At 36.4% G+C, this 18,233-nt stretch overlaps 1 protein-coding gene and 1 long non-coding RNA gene across 6 annotated transcripts in view; one reads left to right on the forward strand and one right to left on the reverse strand.

Annotated features, from left to right (window-relative positions):
- VPS13C (vacuolar protein sorting 13 homolog C) overlaps window positions 1–18,233 on the reverse strand; it is a 201,496-nt gene that overhangs the window by 136,807 nt on the left and 46,456 nt on the right. For all 5 annotated transcript variants that reach the window (XR_010131001.1, XM_055364235.2, XM_031002250.3 and 2 more), the window contains 6 exons: window positions 17,771–17,851; window positions 16,862–16,919; window positions 15,230–15,357; window positions 13,414–13,520; window positions 12,067–12,238; window positions 5,330–5,392 (listed from right to left, as the gene is read on the reverse strand). Coding sequence is in view for 4 of the 5 variants with exons in the window: in XM_055364235.2 (XP_055220210.2) it covers window positions 5,330–5,392; window positions 12,067–12,238; window positions 13,414–13,520; window positions 15,230–15,357; window positions 16,862–16,919; window positions 17,771–17,851 (609 nt within the window). In the remaining variant the exon portion in view is untranslated. The remainder of the gene's footprint in view (window positions 1–5,329; window positions 5,393–12,066; window positions 12,239–13,413; window positions 13,521–15,229; window positions 15,358–16,861; window positions 16,920–17,770; window positions 17,852–18,233) is intronic.
- LOC129527290 (uncharacterized) overlaps window positions 1–18,233 on the forward strand; it is a 135,013-nt gene that overhangs the window by 109,801 nt on the left and 6,979 nt on the right. The gene's annotated exons all lie outside the window — the stretch shown is intronic.

Genomic DNA, 18,233 nt, shown 5'->3' on the forward strand with positions numbered 1-18,233 from the left:
TTCAACCCAAATAAAACTTCTGAACAAAATATAAAAAAGATCTACCCGAGATTTTGAAAAGTAAGCAAAGCAGGCAAACAGTAGAAGGGGTCACAATTTGGAGAAGTGACCTGCACAAGAGTGAGTTTTCCATGACGTTTGTTTTTCTCACATGTTGTGCCCACCCCATTCCACCCCACCACCATAATCTCCCATTTCTAATGTTCTTGCCCTTGAGCATGGGCATGACTTGCAACTAGTTTCTAAACAATAAAATATGGCAAAGGTAATAAAATATACTTGATTCTGTGTACAATGTGTATGTTATATACATAAGACTTTAGTGACCATCTTGCTGCAGTTTCTCTCTTCTTTTGAAGAAGAAAGCTGCCATGTTATGGTTGTCTATGTTGGGAAGCCCATTAGGCAAGGAACTGAAGATGATATTTATAAGCTGAGGGCAGCTCTAGTCAGAAATCAACAAAAAACTGAAGCCTTCCATCCCACAGCCACAAAGAGCTAAATTCTGCCAAGGAAAATGGATCCTCCATCAGTCAAGTTTCAGATACCATAGTCCCAAAACAACATCTTGCAATATTTTAAAACCTTAAGCAGAGGACTCAATTAACCCATACCTAGACTCCAGACCCAGAGAAACTCAGAGATAACAGCTATGTGTTGTTTCAAGCCACTACGTTTGTTATACAGACATAGAAAACTACTATACATGGCTCTGCCCTGAGCAAGGGCCTCACCATGGAGCAGAGCAGAGGAACATGGAGCACAGTTGCACAGGCAGCTAAAACCCTGAGAAAAACTCCGTATTTCCGGCCAAGGAACCAGTAAATGGAGTTCATGAAGGCCAGAATGTATGTGAGAAAACCCTGGCAGGGAAAGAGCTGGAGAAGGGGATATCTCTTAATTCTGTATATGAACCTGTCCAAATCTCAGTCTAATACAAGCTTCACATATGTGAAACTAACCCAAACCAAAGTAGCAAAGGTCTTAGCCACATGAACTAATATGAACCACCTGCGCAAGTCTCAAACTAACCCCGGTAATATTCACGTGTAAAACAAACTCAAACTTACATACCAAAGGTTTAAAGAGCTGAACTGAAATCTGAACCACCATCCACAGAAGGCAAACACTACTTAGATTCATAACTTAACTAGGTTGTACACTAACACAAAATGTCAACATTTTCCAGAGGATTATAACAAGATCCAGAGATTATATAATAATCACAATGTCAAAAATACAATCCAAAATTACTTGACATACGAAAACAAATAAAACTGAAAATGTAACCAATTCTCAAGGAAAAGATAATCATCAGATGCCAATAATCAGATAACTTCGATGTCTGATAGCTGGAACTATCAGAGAGGCACTGTAACTATAGTACATGACATAAAGGCAAACACACTGGAAATTACTAAAAAGATTGGAATCTTCAATAGAGAAATGCAAACTATAAAAAAAAACTCACTAGTAATTTTAGACCTGAAAAATATAATATCCGAAATTAAAAACTCCCAGGATGGGTTCAATAGCAAAATGAAGATGGCAGAAGAAAGACAGAACTTGAAGATAGATCAACAGAAATTATCTAGCCTTAGAGAGAGAAAAAAGATTGCAGGAAAAAAAAATGAACAGAGCACCAAAAGGTCTAAATACACACACACACACACATATATATATATATAACATATACACACATATATCTTACATATGAATACATATATCTTATACATATGGGTGTTTTCATCCTTGCCTATATATTTTACATACATATATATATATATGTATAGAATATAAAATTAAGAGTCCAAATAATCAAGAGTGCAAAAGAAGAGAATAAAAAGAAATTGGTGCCAAAAAATTACTTGAAAAACGTCATGGCTAAAAATATCCCATATTTAGTAGGTTTAATGTTCAATTCTGTCCTATCTTAGTTAAAAAAGCAGGTGCATCTGTCACAGTTGATCACTTTCTCTTCCTTGAAATTCTTTCTTCACTTGAATTTGAAAGTGTTAACATTCATACAGCTTCCCTATTACAACTCTGGCAATCCCTTTATGGTCACCTTTGCTGGTTCTTTCCCATCCCTCTGATTGTAACAATAGAAGCTTTGGATCTTTGCAACTCTCCTCTTCTCTAGCTATTCTAATTCCTGAGGTGATCTCATGCAATCTCATGGCTTTAAAGAAATCCATATGCTGACCCTTCCTACATTTCTATATCCAGCACAGACTCCTCTTCTGAACTCCACATAATTGCCTACTCCACTGCCCCTCTGAGGTCTAAGAGATAGCTAAAACTTAATAGGTCCCAAACTGAACTCCTGGTCTTCTCTCATCTCACTCAAGCTTGTTCTCTCCCATCTTCCCCCTCTTATTTGATAGCAAATCCATCCTTCCAACTGCTCCAGGTCAAAATATTTAAAGGCATTTTTTACTCTCTCTCCTACAACTCACATCTAGTCAGTCAGGAAATACTGGCTGTATCCTCAAAGTATATCTAGAATCTGACCCTTTCTGATCACCTTTATTTGCAACCATTCTCAGTAAAGCTACTATCACCACTCATCTCAACTATTTCCATAGCCTCCTAACTGCTCCCCCTGTCTTCACTCTTGCCTTCCTTCCTACAGTCTGCTTTCAAAGTAGCCAGGGTGAATTTTAAAACTTATGCCAGATCATATCACCCTGTTTCAAAACCTACTATTAGTTTCCCAATTCAGAGTAAGAGCCAAAATCCACAGAATGTCTTGTAAGATGCTACACAATCTGGCAATCTCAACTCCCACGAGCAGCCCTCCCATTCCTCTGCTACCTTACTTCTCTGACCTCATCAACCACCACTCTTCCCTCTCTCAGGACTCCAGTTAGTTTCCTGAATGAGCCAGGTATGTTCCAACCCCAAAACCTTTAAGCAGTTACACTTTATTATTTCTAACTGGTTATAACTTTCCCTTAGATATCTTTCTGGCTGATTGCCCCATGTTCTTCAGGTCTTTGCTCAAATGTTTCCTTGTTAGTGAGGCTTTTCCTGACAACCCTGTTTAAAACTGCAAATCATTATCACTGACTAGCTTCAGTGCTCCTTATATTCTTTCCTACTTTATTCTTACTGAAGTACTTATTAACCTTGTCCCCTACTACAATATAAATAAAAGATTTTTGTCTGTTTTGTTCATTTATGTAGGCTAATGCAAATGATAATGACAATGAAAAAAATCACGTGTTTAGTAACTGCTATGTGCCAGGCACATAATGATTTAAGTGTTTTATATGAATCATGAGGTACTCCTAACAATAACCCTAAGACATAGGTACTACTAATTAATCTCATCTCACAAATCAGGAAACTAAGGCACAGAGGGGTCAAACGGCCCAAAATCATATAATTAGTAGATGGCAAAGCTGGGATCAGAATCCAGACCATCTGACTCCCAAGTCTATACTTTTAGCCATAATGCAAGCATAACAAACACTCAGTGAGTACTTGCTAAACAAATGAACAAGTGTAGAGATGACCCTTGAACAACATGGGTTTGAACGGCATGAGTACACTTATACAAGGATTTTCTTCTGCCTCTGCTACCCCTGAGACAATCCTCCTCTTCCTCCTCCCACTCCTCAGCTTACTCAACGTGAAGACCTTTATGGTGATCGACTTCTACTTACTGAATAGTAAATATATTTTCACTTTCTTATAATTTTCTTAATAACATTTTCTTTTCTCTGGCTTACTTTACTGTAAGAATACAGTGTACAATACATATAACATTTAAAAATATGTGTTAATCAACTATTTATCAATAAGGCTTTCAGTTAACAGTAGGCTATCAGTAGTTAAGTTTTTGAAGAATCTAAAGTTATACACAGGCCAGGCACGGTGGCTCATGCCTGTGATCCCAGCACTTTGGGAAGCCAAGGCGGGTGGATCACCTGAGGTCAGGAGTTCGAGACCAGCCTGGCCAATGTGGTGAAACCCCATCTCTACTAAAAATAAAAAAATTAGCCGGGCATGGTGGCACATGCCTATAGTCCCAGATACTCAGGAGGCTGAGACAGGAGAATCGCTTGAAACCTGGGAGGTAGAGGTTGCAGTGACCCAAGATTGCGCCACTGCACTCCAGCCTGGGCAACAGAGCAAGACTCCATCTCAAAAAAAAAAAAAAAGAGAGAGAGAAAGTAGTTATACACAAATTTTTAATTGTGTGGGGGCTTGGCGTCCCTAACGTTCAGTTTGTTCAAGGGTCAACTGTATATGCCTTTATCTCATTTAAAAGTATGAGTAAGTACATGGACATCTGTAACTATAAAAAGGACTAAAAGGATATACAGAAAGGTATTAACAGTAGTTACTTTTAGTTTCTGAGATGAGTGTTTTTGTTTTATTTATCTATATTTTCTAACTTTTCTACAATGAGTTATATGGCATTTGTAATTTTTTTCATTACCAAAAAGTCATGTTACAGAATCTTAGAAATGACATGGAACACTGCGCACAAGGCATCAATAAATAAGCAGTTATAAAACATTATCAGTAGATCATTTCCAATTTCAGAAAGAAAGAAAAAAAGGAAGAAAGTGAAGGAAAGAGGAAGGAAGAAAAGGAGAAAAGAAAGAAGAGAGGGAGAGAAGGAAGAAGGAAGGGAAGGAAGAGGAAACAAAGAAAAAGTAAAAAAAAAAAAAAAAGAGATAAAAAGCATAAATACGCAGGTATATAAGCATCGGAGAAAAACTGATAGCCAAAATGATCACAGTAGTATTTTAAGTTGTCAGGATTATAGATGTCTTTTATTTACTTTCTTCTTGGAGTTTTTCAGATTTTTCATTATAAAATTTTCTAAGGGGCCAGGCGCAGTGGCTCACGCCTGTAATCCCAGCACTTTGAGAGGCCGAGGTGAGTGGATCACCTGAGGTCAGGAATTCAAGACCAGGCTGGCCAACATGGCGACAACCCATCTCTACTAAAAATACAAAAAAAATTAGCCGGGCGTGGTGGCACACGCCTATGATCCCAGCTACTCAGGAGGCTGAGGTAGGAGAATCACTTGCACCCGGGAGGCAGAGGCTGCAGCGAGCCAAGATCACGCCACTGCATCCCAGCCCGGGAGACAGAGCAACACTCCATCTCAAAAAAAAATAATAATAAAAATAAGGTTTTTTTTCCCCTTCATATTAGTGGCTTTTTTTCAGTACTCCAGTTTCTTTTCTCCTGAGACTAAATTAAGCAATAAAAACCTCACCTCGTGAAACTTCAATTTCTTGATCCTAGGTTTAAAAGCGGACATTAACATGTTTAAAACATAAAATCAGCTAATAAAAATGATTACCTCAACTTGTGCTTGTTGCCTTGCTAAAATTATGTTAAAAACATCTAGAGTCTTCTCCAAGTCCTGTAAAAAACAGAGGCACTGGTAAACAAGAAATTTAATCATTAGATAAAAGAAATTTTTCTTTTATGATTTCTAGGCATATCTAGTCCATTATCAGTACCTGTGACCTAATGAAAGTATGAGTATAAATTTGAATGTATTCTAGACTTTTAAATTTTTTAATTTTTTACAGTAAGAGAAAATAAGTTTTCCAAGAAAATAAATCCTCATTAAATATAGTATGAAAATAATTTTTCTGTGAGACCATTATAATTAACACATAGACATAAATGCACATGAAAACAAGAATATTTAGGAAGGGGATTTGTTTTACATATCATCCTTATGATTCTTACTTCTAACTCCCCCCATTCTTATCATTACATAGCCACTGTACTAAGGGTAACATTACAAAACACATAATATTTAAGAATGTAAAATTCTGCAAATCAATAATTAGGCTAAAGTAGAAACTGATTTGAGGCATTTATATAAAAGTACATGGGGGAATCCAACATTAACCAGGTGACCTGTGTTCCAAGTCCTTTATGTGCTGTCTCATACAATTCTCACCACTCTGTAAGACAGATATTGTTACCATTTTATATATGAGAACACTAGACCTGAGAGTTTGAGAAACTTGTGTCCATAATCAGAAGGACACTTGGTAAATATCCAAGTCAGTACTTGAACCCAAATCCATCTGATGCCAATACCTACGCTTTTTCTAATATTTCACACTGGTGATTGTGATATACTTCAGAAAAACAGGAATTAAACTCATTTTTCACATTATGAATCATCGCTAGAAATAGTTCTATAACTGAAATCAGAAGACATTAAGCAAATTATGTATCCAGTGTGTTTCTACCTTTTATTTTTTTTTTGATTATTTGTTTATTCGTATTTTTTTTTATTAGTAGTATACTTTAAGTTTTAGGGTACATGTGCACATTGTGCAGGTTAGTTACGTATGTATATATGTGCCATGCTGGTGCGCTGCACCCACTAACTTGTCATCTAGCATTAGGTATATCTCCCAATGCTATCCCTCCCCACCCCCAATCCCACAACAGTCCCCAGAGTGTGATGTTCCCCTTCCTGTGTCCATGTGTTCTCATTGTTCAGTTCCCACCCATGAGTGAGAATATGCGGTGTTTGGTTTTTTCTTCTTGCGATAGTTTACTGAGAATGATGATTTCCAATTTCATCCATGTCCCTACAAAGGACATGAACTCATCATTTTTTATGACTGCATAGTATTCCATGGTGTATATGTGCCACATTTTCTTAATCTAGTCTATCATTGTTGGACATTTGGGTTGGTTCCAAGTCTTTGCTATTTTGAATAATGCCGCAATCAACATACGTGTGCATGTGTCTTTATAGCAGCATGATTTATAGTCCTTTGGGTATACACCCAGTAATGAGATGGCTGGGTCAAATGGTATTTCTGGTTCTAGTTCCCTGAGGAATGACCACGCTGACTTCCACAATGGTTCAACTAGTTTACAGTCCCACCAACAGTGTAAAGGTGTTCCTATTTCTCCACATCCTCTCCAGCACCTGTTGTTTCCTGACTTTTTAATGATCGCCATTCTAACTGGTGTGAAATGGTATCTCATTGTGGTTTTGATTTGCATTTCTCTGATGGCCAGTGATGGTGAGCATTTTTTCATGTGTTTTTTGGCTGCATAAATGTCTTCTTTTGAAAAGTGTCTGTTCATGTCCTTTGCCCACTTTTTGATGGGGTTGTGTTTTTTTTCTGGTAAATTTGTTTGAGTTCATTGTAGATTCTGGATATTAGCCCTTTGTCAGATGAGTAGGTTGCAAAAATTTTCTCCCATTTTGTAGGTTGCCTGGTTCACTCTGATGGTAGTTTCTTTTGCTGTGCAGAAGCTCTTTAGTTTAATTAGATCCCACTTGTCTATTTTGGCTTTTGTTGCCATTGCTTTTGGTGTTCTAGACATGAAGTCCTTGTCCATGCCTATGTCCTGAATGGTAATGCCTAGGTTTTCTTCTAGGGTTTTTATGGTTTTAGGTCTAACGTTTAAGTCTTTAATCCATCTTGAATTGATTTTTGTATAAGGTGTAAGGAAGGGATCCAGTTTCAGCTTTCTACATATGGCTAGCCAGTTTTCCCAACACCATTTATTAAATAGGGAATCCTTTCCCCATTGCTTGTTTTTGTCAGGTTTGTCAAAGATCAGATAGTTGTAGATACGTGGCATTATTTCTGAGGGCTCTGTTCTGTTCCATTGATCTATATCTCTGTTTTGATACCAGTACCATGCTGTTTTGGTTACTGTAGCCTTGGAGTATAGTTTGAAGTCAGGTAGCGTGATGCCTCCAGCTTTGTTCTTTTGGCTCAGGATTGACTTGGTGATGCGGGCTCTTTTTTGGTTCCATATGAACTTTAAAGTAGTTTTTTCCAATTCTGTGAAGAAAGGCATTGGTAGCTTGATGGGATGGCATTGAATCTGTAAATTACCTTGGGCAGTATGGCCATTTTCACGATATTGATTCTTCCTACCCATAAGCATGGAATGTTCTTCCATTTGTTTGTATCCTCTTTTATTTCATTGAGCAGTGGTTTGTAGTTCTCCTTGAAGAGGTCCTTCACATCCCTTGTAAGTTGGATTCCTAGGTATTTTATTCTCTCTGAAGCAATTGTGAATGGAAGTTCACTCATGATTTGGCTCTCTGTCTGTTGTTGGTGTATAAGAATGCTTGTGATTTTTGTACATTGATTTTGTATCCTGAGACTTTGCTGAAGTTGCTTATCAGCTTAAGGAGATTTGGGGCTGAGACGATGGGGTTTTCTAGATATACAATCATGTCATCTGCAAACAGGGACAATTTGACTTCCTCTTTTCCTAATTGAATACCCTTTATTTCCTTCTCCTGCCTAACTGCCCTGGCCAGAACTTCCAACACTATGTTGAATAGGAGTGGTGAGAGAGGGCATCCCTGTCTTGTGCCAGTTTTCAAAGGGAATGCTTCCAGTTTTTGCCCATTCACTATGATATTGGCTGTGGGTTTGTCACAGATAGCTCTTATTATTTTGAGATACATCCCATCTATACGTAATTTATTGAGAGTTTTTAGCATGAAGGGCTGTTGAATTTTGTCAAAGGCCTTTTCTGCATCTATTGAGACAATCATGTGGTTTTTGTCTTTGGTTCTGTTTATATGCTGGATTACCTTTATTGATTTGCGTATATTGAACCAGCCTTGCATCCCAGGGATGAAGCCCACTTGATCATGGTGGATAAGCTTTTTGATGTGCTGCTGGATTCGGTTTGCCAGTATTTTATTGAGGATTTTTGCATCGATGTTCATCAAGGATATTGGTCTAAAATTCTCTTTTTTGGTTGTGTCTCTGCCAGGCTTTGGTATCAGGATGATGCTGGACTCATAAAATGAGTTAGGGAGGATTCCCTCTTTTTCTATTGATTGGAATAGTTTCAGAAGGAATGGTACCAGCTCCTCCTTGTACCTCTGGTAGAATTCGGCTGTGAATCCGTCTGGTCCTGGACTCTTTTTGGTTGGTAAGCTATTGATTATTGCCACAATTTCAGCTCCTGTTATTGGTCTATTCAGAGATTCAACTTCTTCCTGGTTTAGTCTTGGGAGAGTGTATGTGTCGAGGAATTTATCCATTTCTTCTAGATTTTCTAGTTTATTTGCGTAGAGGTGTTTGTAGTATTCTCTGATGGTAGTTTGTATTTCTGTGGGATCGGTGGTGATATCCCCTTTATCATTTTTTATTGCGTCTGTTTGATTCTTCTCTTTTTTCTTATTAGTCTTGCTAGCAGTCTATCAATTTTGTTGATCCTTTCAAAAAACCAGCTCCTGGATTCCTTAATTTTTTGAAGGGTTTTTTGTGTCTCTATTTCCTTCAGTTCTACTCTGATTTTAGTTATTTCTTGGCTTCTGCTAGCTTTTGAATGTGTTTGCTCTTGCTTTTCTAGTTCTTTTAATTGTGATGTTAGGGTGTCAATTTTGAATCTTTCCTGCTTTCTCTTGTGGGCATTTGGTGCTATAAATTTCCCTCTACACATTGCTTTGAATGTGTCCCAGAGATTCTGGTATGTTGTGTCTTTGTTCTCGTTGGTTTCAAAGAATATCTTTATTTCTGCCTTCATTTCGTTATGTACTCAGTAGTCATTCAGGAGCAGGTTGTTCAGTTTCCATGTAGTTGAGCGGTTTTGAGTGAGATTCTTAATCCTGAGTTCTAGTTTGATTGCACTGTGATCTGAGAGATAGTTTGTTATAATTTCTGTTTTTTTACATTTGCTGAGGAGAGCTTTACTTCCAAGTATGTGGTCAATTTTGGAATAGGTGTGGTGTGGTGCTGAAAAAAATGTATATTCTGTTGATTTGGGGTGGAGAGTTCTGTAGATGTCTATTAGGTCCGCTTGGTGCAGAGCTGAGTTCAATTCCTGGGTATCCTTGTTGACTTTCTGTCTCGTTGATCTGTCTAATGTTGACAGTGGGGTGTTAAAGTCTCCCATCATTAATGTGTGGAACTCTAAGTCTCTATGTAGGTCACTCAGGACTTGCTTTATGAATATGGGTGCTCCTGTATTGGGTGCATATATATTTAGGAGAGTTAGCTCTTCTTGTTGAATTGATCCCTTTACCATTAAGTAATGGCCTTCTTTGTCTCTTTTGATCTTTGTTGGTTTAAAGTCTGTTTTATCAGAGACTAGGATTGCAACCCCTGCCTTTTTTTGTTTTCCATTTGCTTGGTAGATCTTCCTCCATCCTTTTATTTTGAGCCTATTTTTGTCTCTGCACGTGAGATGGGTTTCCTGAATACAGCACACTGATGGGTCTTGACTCTTTATCCAGTTTGCCACTCTGTGTCTTTTAATTGGAGCATTTAGTCCATTTACATTTAAAGTTAATATTGTTATGTGTGAATTTGATCCTGTCATTATGATGTTAGCTGGTTATTTTGCTTGTTAGTTGATGTAGTTTCTTCCTAGTCTTGATGGTCTTTACATTTTGGCATGATTTTGCAGCGGCTGGTACCGGTTGTTCCTTTCCATGTTTAGTGCTTATTTTTTTTATTTTTTATTTTATTTTATTTTTTTCTTGAGAGGGAGTTTCGCTCTTGTTGCCAAGCTGGAATGCAATGGCGGGATCTGGGCTCACTGCAACCTCCAGCTCCCAGGTTCAAACAATTCTCCTGCCTCAGCCTCCCGAGTAACTGGGATTACGGGCGCCCACCACCACGCCCAGCTAATTTTTTGTATTTTTAGTAGAGATGGGGTTTCATCACGTTGGCCAGGCTGGTCTCCAATTCCGGACCTCAGGTGATCCGCCCGCCTCAGCCTCCCAAAGTGCTGGGATTACAGGTGTGAGCCACCACGCCCGGCCGTGTTTCTACCTTTTAAAAGGGAGTAGATAAGACCTCTTCTTTCCCGAGAAGTAAAAGCTGTTTTTTTGTTTTTGTTTTTTTTTAAAGAAATTCTTATTTATTTTTTTATTATTATTATACTTTAAGTTTTAGGGTACATGTGCACATTGTGCAGGTTTGTTACATATGTATACATGTGCCATGTTGGTGTGCTGCACCCATTAACTCGTCATTTAGCATTAGGTATATCTGCTAATGCTATCCCTCCCCCCTCCCCGCACCCCACAACAGTCCCCGGTGTGTGATGTTCCCCTTCCTGTGTCCATGTGTTCTCATTGTTCAATTTCCACCTATGAGTGAGAACATGCAGTGTTTGGTTTTTTGTTCTTGTGATAGTTTGCTGAGAATGATGGTTTCCAGTTTCATCCATGTCCCTACAAAGGACATGAACTCATCATTTTTTATGGCTGCATAGTATTCCATGGTGTATATGTGCCACATTTTCTTAATCCAGTCTATCATTGTTGGACATTTGGATTGGTTCCAAGTCTTTGCTATTGTGAATAGTGCCGCAATAAACATATGTGTGCATGTGTCTTTATAGCAGCATGATTTATAATCCTTTGGGTATATACCCAGTAACGGGATGGCTGGGTGAAATGGTATTTCTAGTTTTGGATCCCTGAGGAATCGCCACACTGACTTCCACAATGGTTGAACTAGTTTACAATCCCACCAACAGTGTAAAAGTGTTCCTATTTCTCCACATCCTCTCCAGCACCTGTTGTTTCCTGACTTTTTAATGGTCGCCATTCTAACTGGTGTGAGATGGTATCTCATTGTGGTTTTGATTTGCATTTTTCTGATGGCCAGTGATGATGAGCATTTTTTCATGTTTTTTGGCTGCATAAATGTCTTCTTAGTAAAAGCTGTTTTTTATAAATAATATTTTGAAGTATTTTGAAAAGCCACTACCATATAAATACAGGATGTTTACTAACAAAACAAGTAAGATATATCTATCTAATAAACATATATTTAAACAGCTCTGATACTGACTTCCTAAACATTATTATAAAAACCAGACACCTTTCCCCAAATTGTTTACAGTAACCTTATTTTATCCGATATTTGCAGGGGGAAAAAAAGTTTTTTTAAAGAAGAAAAACTGGAAAAAAAAAATTCTGCATTTTCCCACATAATTCTCTCTCAAAAAGAAGTGAATTCTGTTCTTCCTAAAATTATTTTTTGATTCAAATTACATGCAGAAGAATATTAAACGATGATTAGACAAATAATAGCTCTCACTAATATATGCAAGATATACCTGAATTTCTTTCTGTATTTCTTCTGAGACTTTAGACTGTGTTAACTTGTTTTTGTAGGCAATTTTATAACTCTTGAGTAACTGCCTGTGCTTTTTTATGTTACTCCATGACCACATCTGTGTATACCTTCTTATATGAACTTCAAGAACAGAATCAATTGCATATTGCCACCTGAAAATCAAATTTTGTTAACGTAAATGTTAATATAAAGGTTTAAGGGAAAACAGGAAAAGTCTTGACATTTTAGATCTTATGCTGTCAAATTTTTTGTTCTTCTTAACTGCCTTCCTATAAGAGCTCAGCAATTCCCAGTAAAATTGTCTGACTTAAATAGACTTAGATATAAGAAAACCCTTAAGGAACAGACTTTGCCAAAGCAAAATCCAAAAGGCACAAAACGACACGTGGGAAATAGTATTCCAGTATGGTTATAACACTGAGTCTATGTGGACGACTGATAAGCGATAAAACTTTTATAAAAATGTTGAATGTCTTGAATGTTAAGTTAAGAATTTGGGAACCGGCAGGGTGCTCACGTCTGTAATCCCAGCACTTTGAGAGGCCAAGGCAGGCAGATCACGAGGTCAAGATTTTGAGACCATCCTGGCCAACATGGTGAAACCCCATCTATACTAAAAATACAAAAATTAGGCCGGGCACGGTGGCTCACGCCTGTAATCCCAGCACTTTGGGAGGCCGAGGAGAGTAGATCACAAGGTCAGGAGTTCAAGATGTCGAGATGCTGAAAGCCTGTCTCTACTAAAAATACAAAAATTAGCCAGGCGTGGTGGTGGGTGCCTGTAATCTCAGCTACTTGGGAGGCTGAGGCAGGGAGTTGCTTGAACCCAGGAGGTGAAGGTTGCAATGAGCCAAGATCGCGTCACCGCACCCCAGCCTGGGTGACAGAGCAAGACTCTGTCTCAAAAAAATAAAAATACAAAAATTAGCTGGGCGTGGTTGCACACCCCGTACCCCCAGCTACTTGGGAGGCTGAAGCAGGAGAATCGCTTCAACCAGGGAGGCACAAGTTGCAGTGAGCCAAGATCACGTCACTGCACTCCAGCATGGGGACACAGCAAGATTCTATCTCAAAAAAAAAAAGAATTTGGGAACCTAGGAGCAGAAATACAAGTGGATGTTCATATGAAAAAAGTAATATGGACATACAAAAGAAGTGAAAGCTGTTTTTATAAGTAATCAATATATTTACTATTTGTCTTTTAATACTCTTGTCTCTTTTTTTAAAGTGGCTGAATTACTTGGCTTTTAAAGGTTGCTTAACTCTGAGAGTAACTAAATATATGATTATATGTTCCTCACAAAACAAAAAACAAATTCTAACTTACCATCGTCGACCATTGGTATGAAGTGGCAAATAAGGCTTGTATTTCCTATAAGGCGCATTCCTAACCATATAATCCACTGACTCCAAAAGGTCAATCATACTTAAGTACTGTTAAAACAAAAATAAAATTATATTTATTACATTGTATATATAAAAAAAAGACTAAATTTAATTCTATTTTTTAGGCTAGTGAGACTCCAAATTCCCTGAACAATGTTGCCTGGTCGTCCAATAATATACTATATTTCATCAAATTTAAGATGCTATCAATTACAAGTATACTACAGTTCATCAAATTTAAGACACTATCAATTTTAAGTTGTAATATAATTTTAGGTTCTACTACAAAAGAAAACTGCTGTTAATTAAATTGTCTTATCACCAATATATATATACATCCTATTTTCAGATGTTAAAATGTAAACTAAATGAACATCTTAGAAACAATGAAATATGGTATCTGTAAACTATGATATAAAATATGCCTGTTTCTAAGACTATATATTTTTCCTCTGGATCATCATTTCAGCAGTAGCTAGCTATGAGCTGATTTTGAAATTACTGCAAAAAATTATTGCATAACCAAAGCAACATAAAGCTATTTAAGCAGCCATCTTACCATCAACACAGCAACTCTGTGTAGATCTGACAAAACAGTTCAAATGGAGGGAAACATACACCCAGAGGTAACATGAAAGCAGAGAAGATTAAAAAAAAAAAAAGGGGGCAAGTCTAGCTTCCTCCTCTCTAATTTTTCACGGAATGCAGTTCTAACTAAAGGTTACCTACCATGCGGCTGTTTATCACTTGAAATGTGTCTAGTCTGAACTTAAATGTATTTTAAGTGATGTGAAATGTCTCATTATAACTTTACATTTATTATATGTTGATATGATTAATATTTTGGAAATATTAAGTTAAATAAAATGTATTATTAAAGTTAATTTCGCCTTTTTCTTTTTACATTGTTAACACAGCTACTAGAAAATCTAAAATTACAACTTGCATTACATTTTTATTGAACAGAATTGTACAAAAAAGCTAAATTAGCTAAATCTCCTGTCCTCCTTTCACTTCCAGTTCACCAAGCCTGTCACCCCAACTCTCTGGGCATATAACCATGCTTGGGAAACAAATGGAGGAAAAAGCTGCCAACATAGCTGTTCTAAAAATTAAAGAAACAATATTTAATAAGAGTCTCTTCCATTAAAAACTGAGGAGGGAAAAACACATTAAAATCTTCCATCAACAGGCCAGGCGCGGTAGCTCATGCCTGTAATCCCAGCACTCTGGGAGGCCGAGGCGGGCAGATCATGAGGTCAGGAGATCGAGACCACCCTGGCTAACACAGTGAAACGCCATCTCTACTAAAAAAATACAAAAAAAATAGCCAGGAGTGGTGGCAGGTGCCTGTAGTCCCAGCTACTCTAACGGCTGAGGTAGGAGAATGGCATGAACCCAGGAGGTGGAGCTTGCAGTGAGCTGAGATCGCACCACTGCACTCCAGCCTGGGCAAAAGAGTGAGACTCCACTTCAAAAAAAAAAAATCTTCCATCAACAATTGTGAGTCAAATGGAAATAATGTCATTCCCTACAGTTTGATATGATTCTCCACACTTTAGGAAAAGATGAAATAAAATTTTAAAAAACTACTTAAATTTGAAATTCATTTTCTTTAAAACAAAAATTTTTAAACAGTCAAATCTCAACATAACGAACCCCACAAAACCACCAACCACTAGAGAAGTAATAATCACAAATAAAAGCAGTCAAGATTCAAGGCTAATCAAAGCTGGAAATATCCATATGAATCATACCTGAGGTTTGGTCAGTTCAATGGCAATATTTTGTATTTCTATGTTGCAATCCAGTTTGGGCGTTTTGAGCTCTGATTCTGCATAAGGATTCATGTAGAGTTTTGCAGAGGCTGATATTGGCTGGAAAACTTATATCACATGGGAAGACATAAGACATGTTTACATGCTTTTACATATAAACAGTGTAAATAATTATGAGAACACTGTTACTCTAGAAGTAAAGAAAAATGATCAAAAATGTGTGTAACAAAATCACTACCAAAAAATATTTAAGCAATTTAAGCTTCTACTTATATGCATAATAATAAGCTCAATGGTTAAAGCGAAATCTCCAAGGAGGAAACTGGAGTCCCATGCTTCTAGGTAAGAAATGTATAAAAGAGACAGACAATCTGCTCTTGGTTATTCACAGTCTGCATAAAATTAGACTTCCCTTCCTTGTTGCAAGACATTTAATGATTGTATTATTCATCAAAAATACTAATACAAAAAAGGAAATAAGATCTGATAAATTTGTCTTATTTAATCACTAGCAGAATTTAGTAACAAAATCATGAATAAAATTCATTCCAAAAAAAGAAACTGCTCACCACTTTATTATTGTCAAAATAATCATTACGTATATAACCTTAGAATCAACTAAAGAAAATAATCTTCAAGTTGAGAAGTAATATAAAAAGGTGTATTAGGGAAGATGATAGGGGAATGCAAGGTGATAAATTTTAACCGTGAATAGCATCAAACTATAAAAACTGTGATATCTCATGGTAATTACAATTTGCATAAGATTGTACAAAATTTTCAACTGCTTTAAAAGCTAGTTATAAATGGAAAATGCCCAAGAATGAAATTGTAGATTTTCCTTAACTATTTCTTACCATTAATGAACCTAAATGATTTCACAAACTAGCAGCACTTGAAAGTTTTATCATCAAAAAATGTAGGGATCTATGTAACATAAGTGCCAACTATTTTCCAGCGTCAATTAGTTATAAAAGAACATGAAGAAAACAACAGTGAACCAGAGTAATACGGAACAACAAGAGTATGAAAGCTGAGAAAAATCATAAAGGGGTATACTAATAAAAAACCAATAGCTTCATTAGCATGAAACTGAAATAAAGAAAACAGATGGAAAAAATAAATAAATAAGAGGAAGCTTTGTTAGAGATCCAGTTGTAAAATAAAGGTGAGGCTGCCAAGAAATAGAAAAGCTCACTAAAAAAATTCTCTAGAGTGGCAGGATTATGTTAACACTGCAATAGTAACATAAGGGTGACCTGAATACCAGAATCTCAGAGATTTAGCTACTTTTTGAAAAAAGAAAGAAAATCTAAATCCTAAAACAAAGAATACAGTAGCAAGCTAAGAAGAATACATGGAATTCAAAGAAAGTTGGCTGTAGGGAATGAACTACAGCTATACTGCCCTTCTCTCTCTCTTATTCTCCAGTGGTGTGTGTTACGATCTATTCCTAAATAATAAGTTATAACCCAAACATGTTGTATCATAATAGTAAGGTATAAAATTAATATACTTTGACTAAGTAAGTTTATCAGAAAACTATGTTAAAATAATGTATTTAATTCTGTTTCTTCCTATAACATGAAATAAACTTTTACTATTACTTACTGTATTGATAATTTGGGGGTATATTTCCACTTGTAAGAATTTCATTTTTCAGCTGATCCTAAACAAAAAATTTGAATGAGAATGAAAAAGAAAATGCACACATATTCAGACACACACACACACACACACAAAGCTTGGTTCTTCATCAATATCTTTGCTTCTCTGTTACTAGTAGTCAATAAGAAAAATACACTGAGCATTATTTATAAGTATAAAGATACAGAAGCAGATAATTTTAAGAATTCTGTACGTCTACAAACAACCTTGTAGTATGTCCACTCTGACTCCAAAAAAATGTACATATATATATCCATACACTGCGATTTCAGACACATTCTAGTCACAGGCAAATCATATGTTACAGTATCTTTCTGAGAAATCAGAGACAGAAGATTGAAATTTATCCAGTTCTAAAAATTGAATTGTTCTTTCTTTATTCTCTAAGTAAATAAACATGGCTAAGACTGGTTTAGCACATTGAAGTTTTGAATTAATCTTCTACTATTCAGAAAATCATCACAAATGTCTAAAACATTTGTCAAAGATACATGCTTTATATCTGAGAAATATTATCTTTATAATACTCTTAATCATTCTAATATGAAATATCAGAATGTGACAAGAATATCATCAAAATGAGAATGTAAAAAAGCATAAATACAGTTTTAATTTAATACCATGGGCTCTGGTATCACTGCCCAGTGAATGATTTCACAAACATCTTCAAAAACAAAACTGCTTTTGTGAAGACACATAGTGGATTTGAAAGGATGTTTTTCATATTTCTGATTTAGTGAAATACAAGTTAAACAAATGGCTGATATCCTGTCCTCATGAAGGCCCTCTTATATTAAACAAATTTAGGGAGTGAGAGTGAAGTTAGCTCTTCCAAGTATACATTAATATTACCAAAATCTGTTCCCTTGATCTCTGGTAAGACATGCTGCAATTTACATTCCAGTAGGCGCTAAGACTATCAAGTCGTATAAGCTATAAGAGAAAAATGAGAGAGATCAGGCAATCAACACACTGAAATTATGAATCAATATTAAAAGATTATTCTCATGTTCACCACTCCAAAATTACCCAAATGCCATTTTGAATTTTTAAAGGAAAGAAAATAACACAAAAATGAGGGGAAAATATATTCATGTTATTCAGACTTTATTAAGTCTAGCATTTGCTAAATTGCACTTTCAAGAACACTATTTCCAAGGAACTCATTCACTCAATTATCAAATATTTATTCAGAATTTAGTATTTAACAGACCCTGTAAATATTTTGCTGAAAAAAAAAAGACATGATCCCTCCAGCAGATATGAATAGCTGTTTCCTGAAAACAGGTGGTAGCAGAGGAGTCTATGGTCAACA

Source organism: Gorilla gorilla, chromosome 16, assembly GCF_029281585.2.
Source record: "Gorilla gorilla gorilla isolate KB3781 chromosome 16, NHGRI_mGorGor1-v2.1_pri, whole genome shotgun sequence".
Lineage (NCBI taxonomy): Eukaryota > Metazoa > Chordata > Mammalia > Primates > Hominidae > Gorilla > Gorilla gorilla.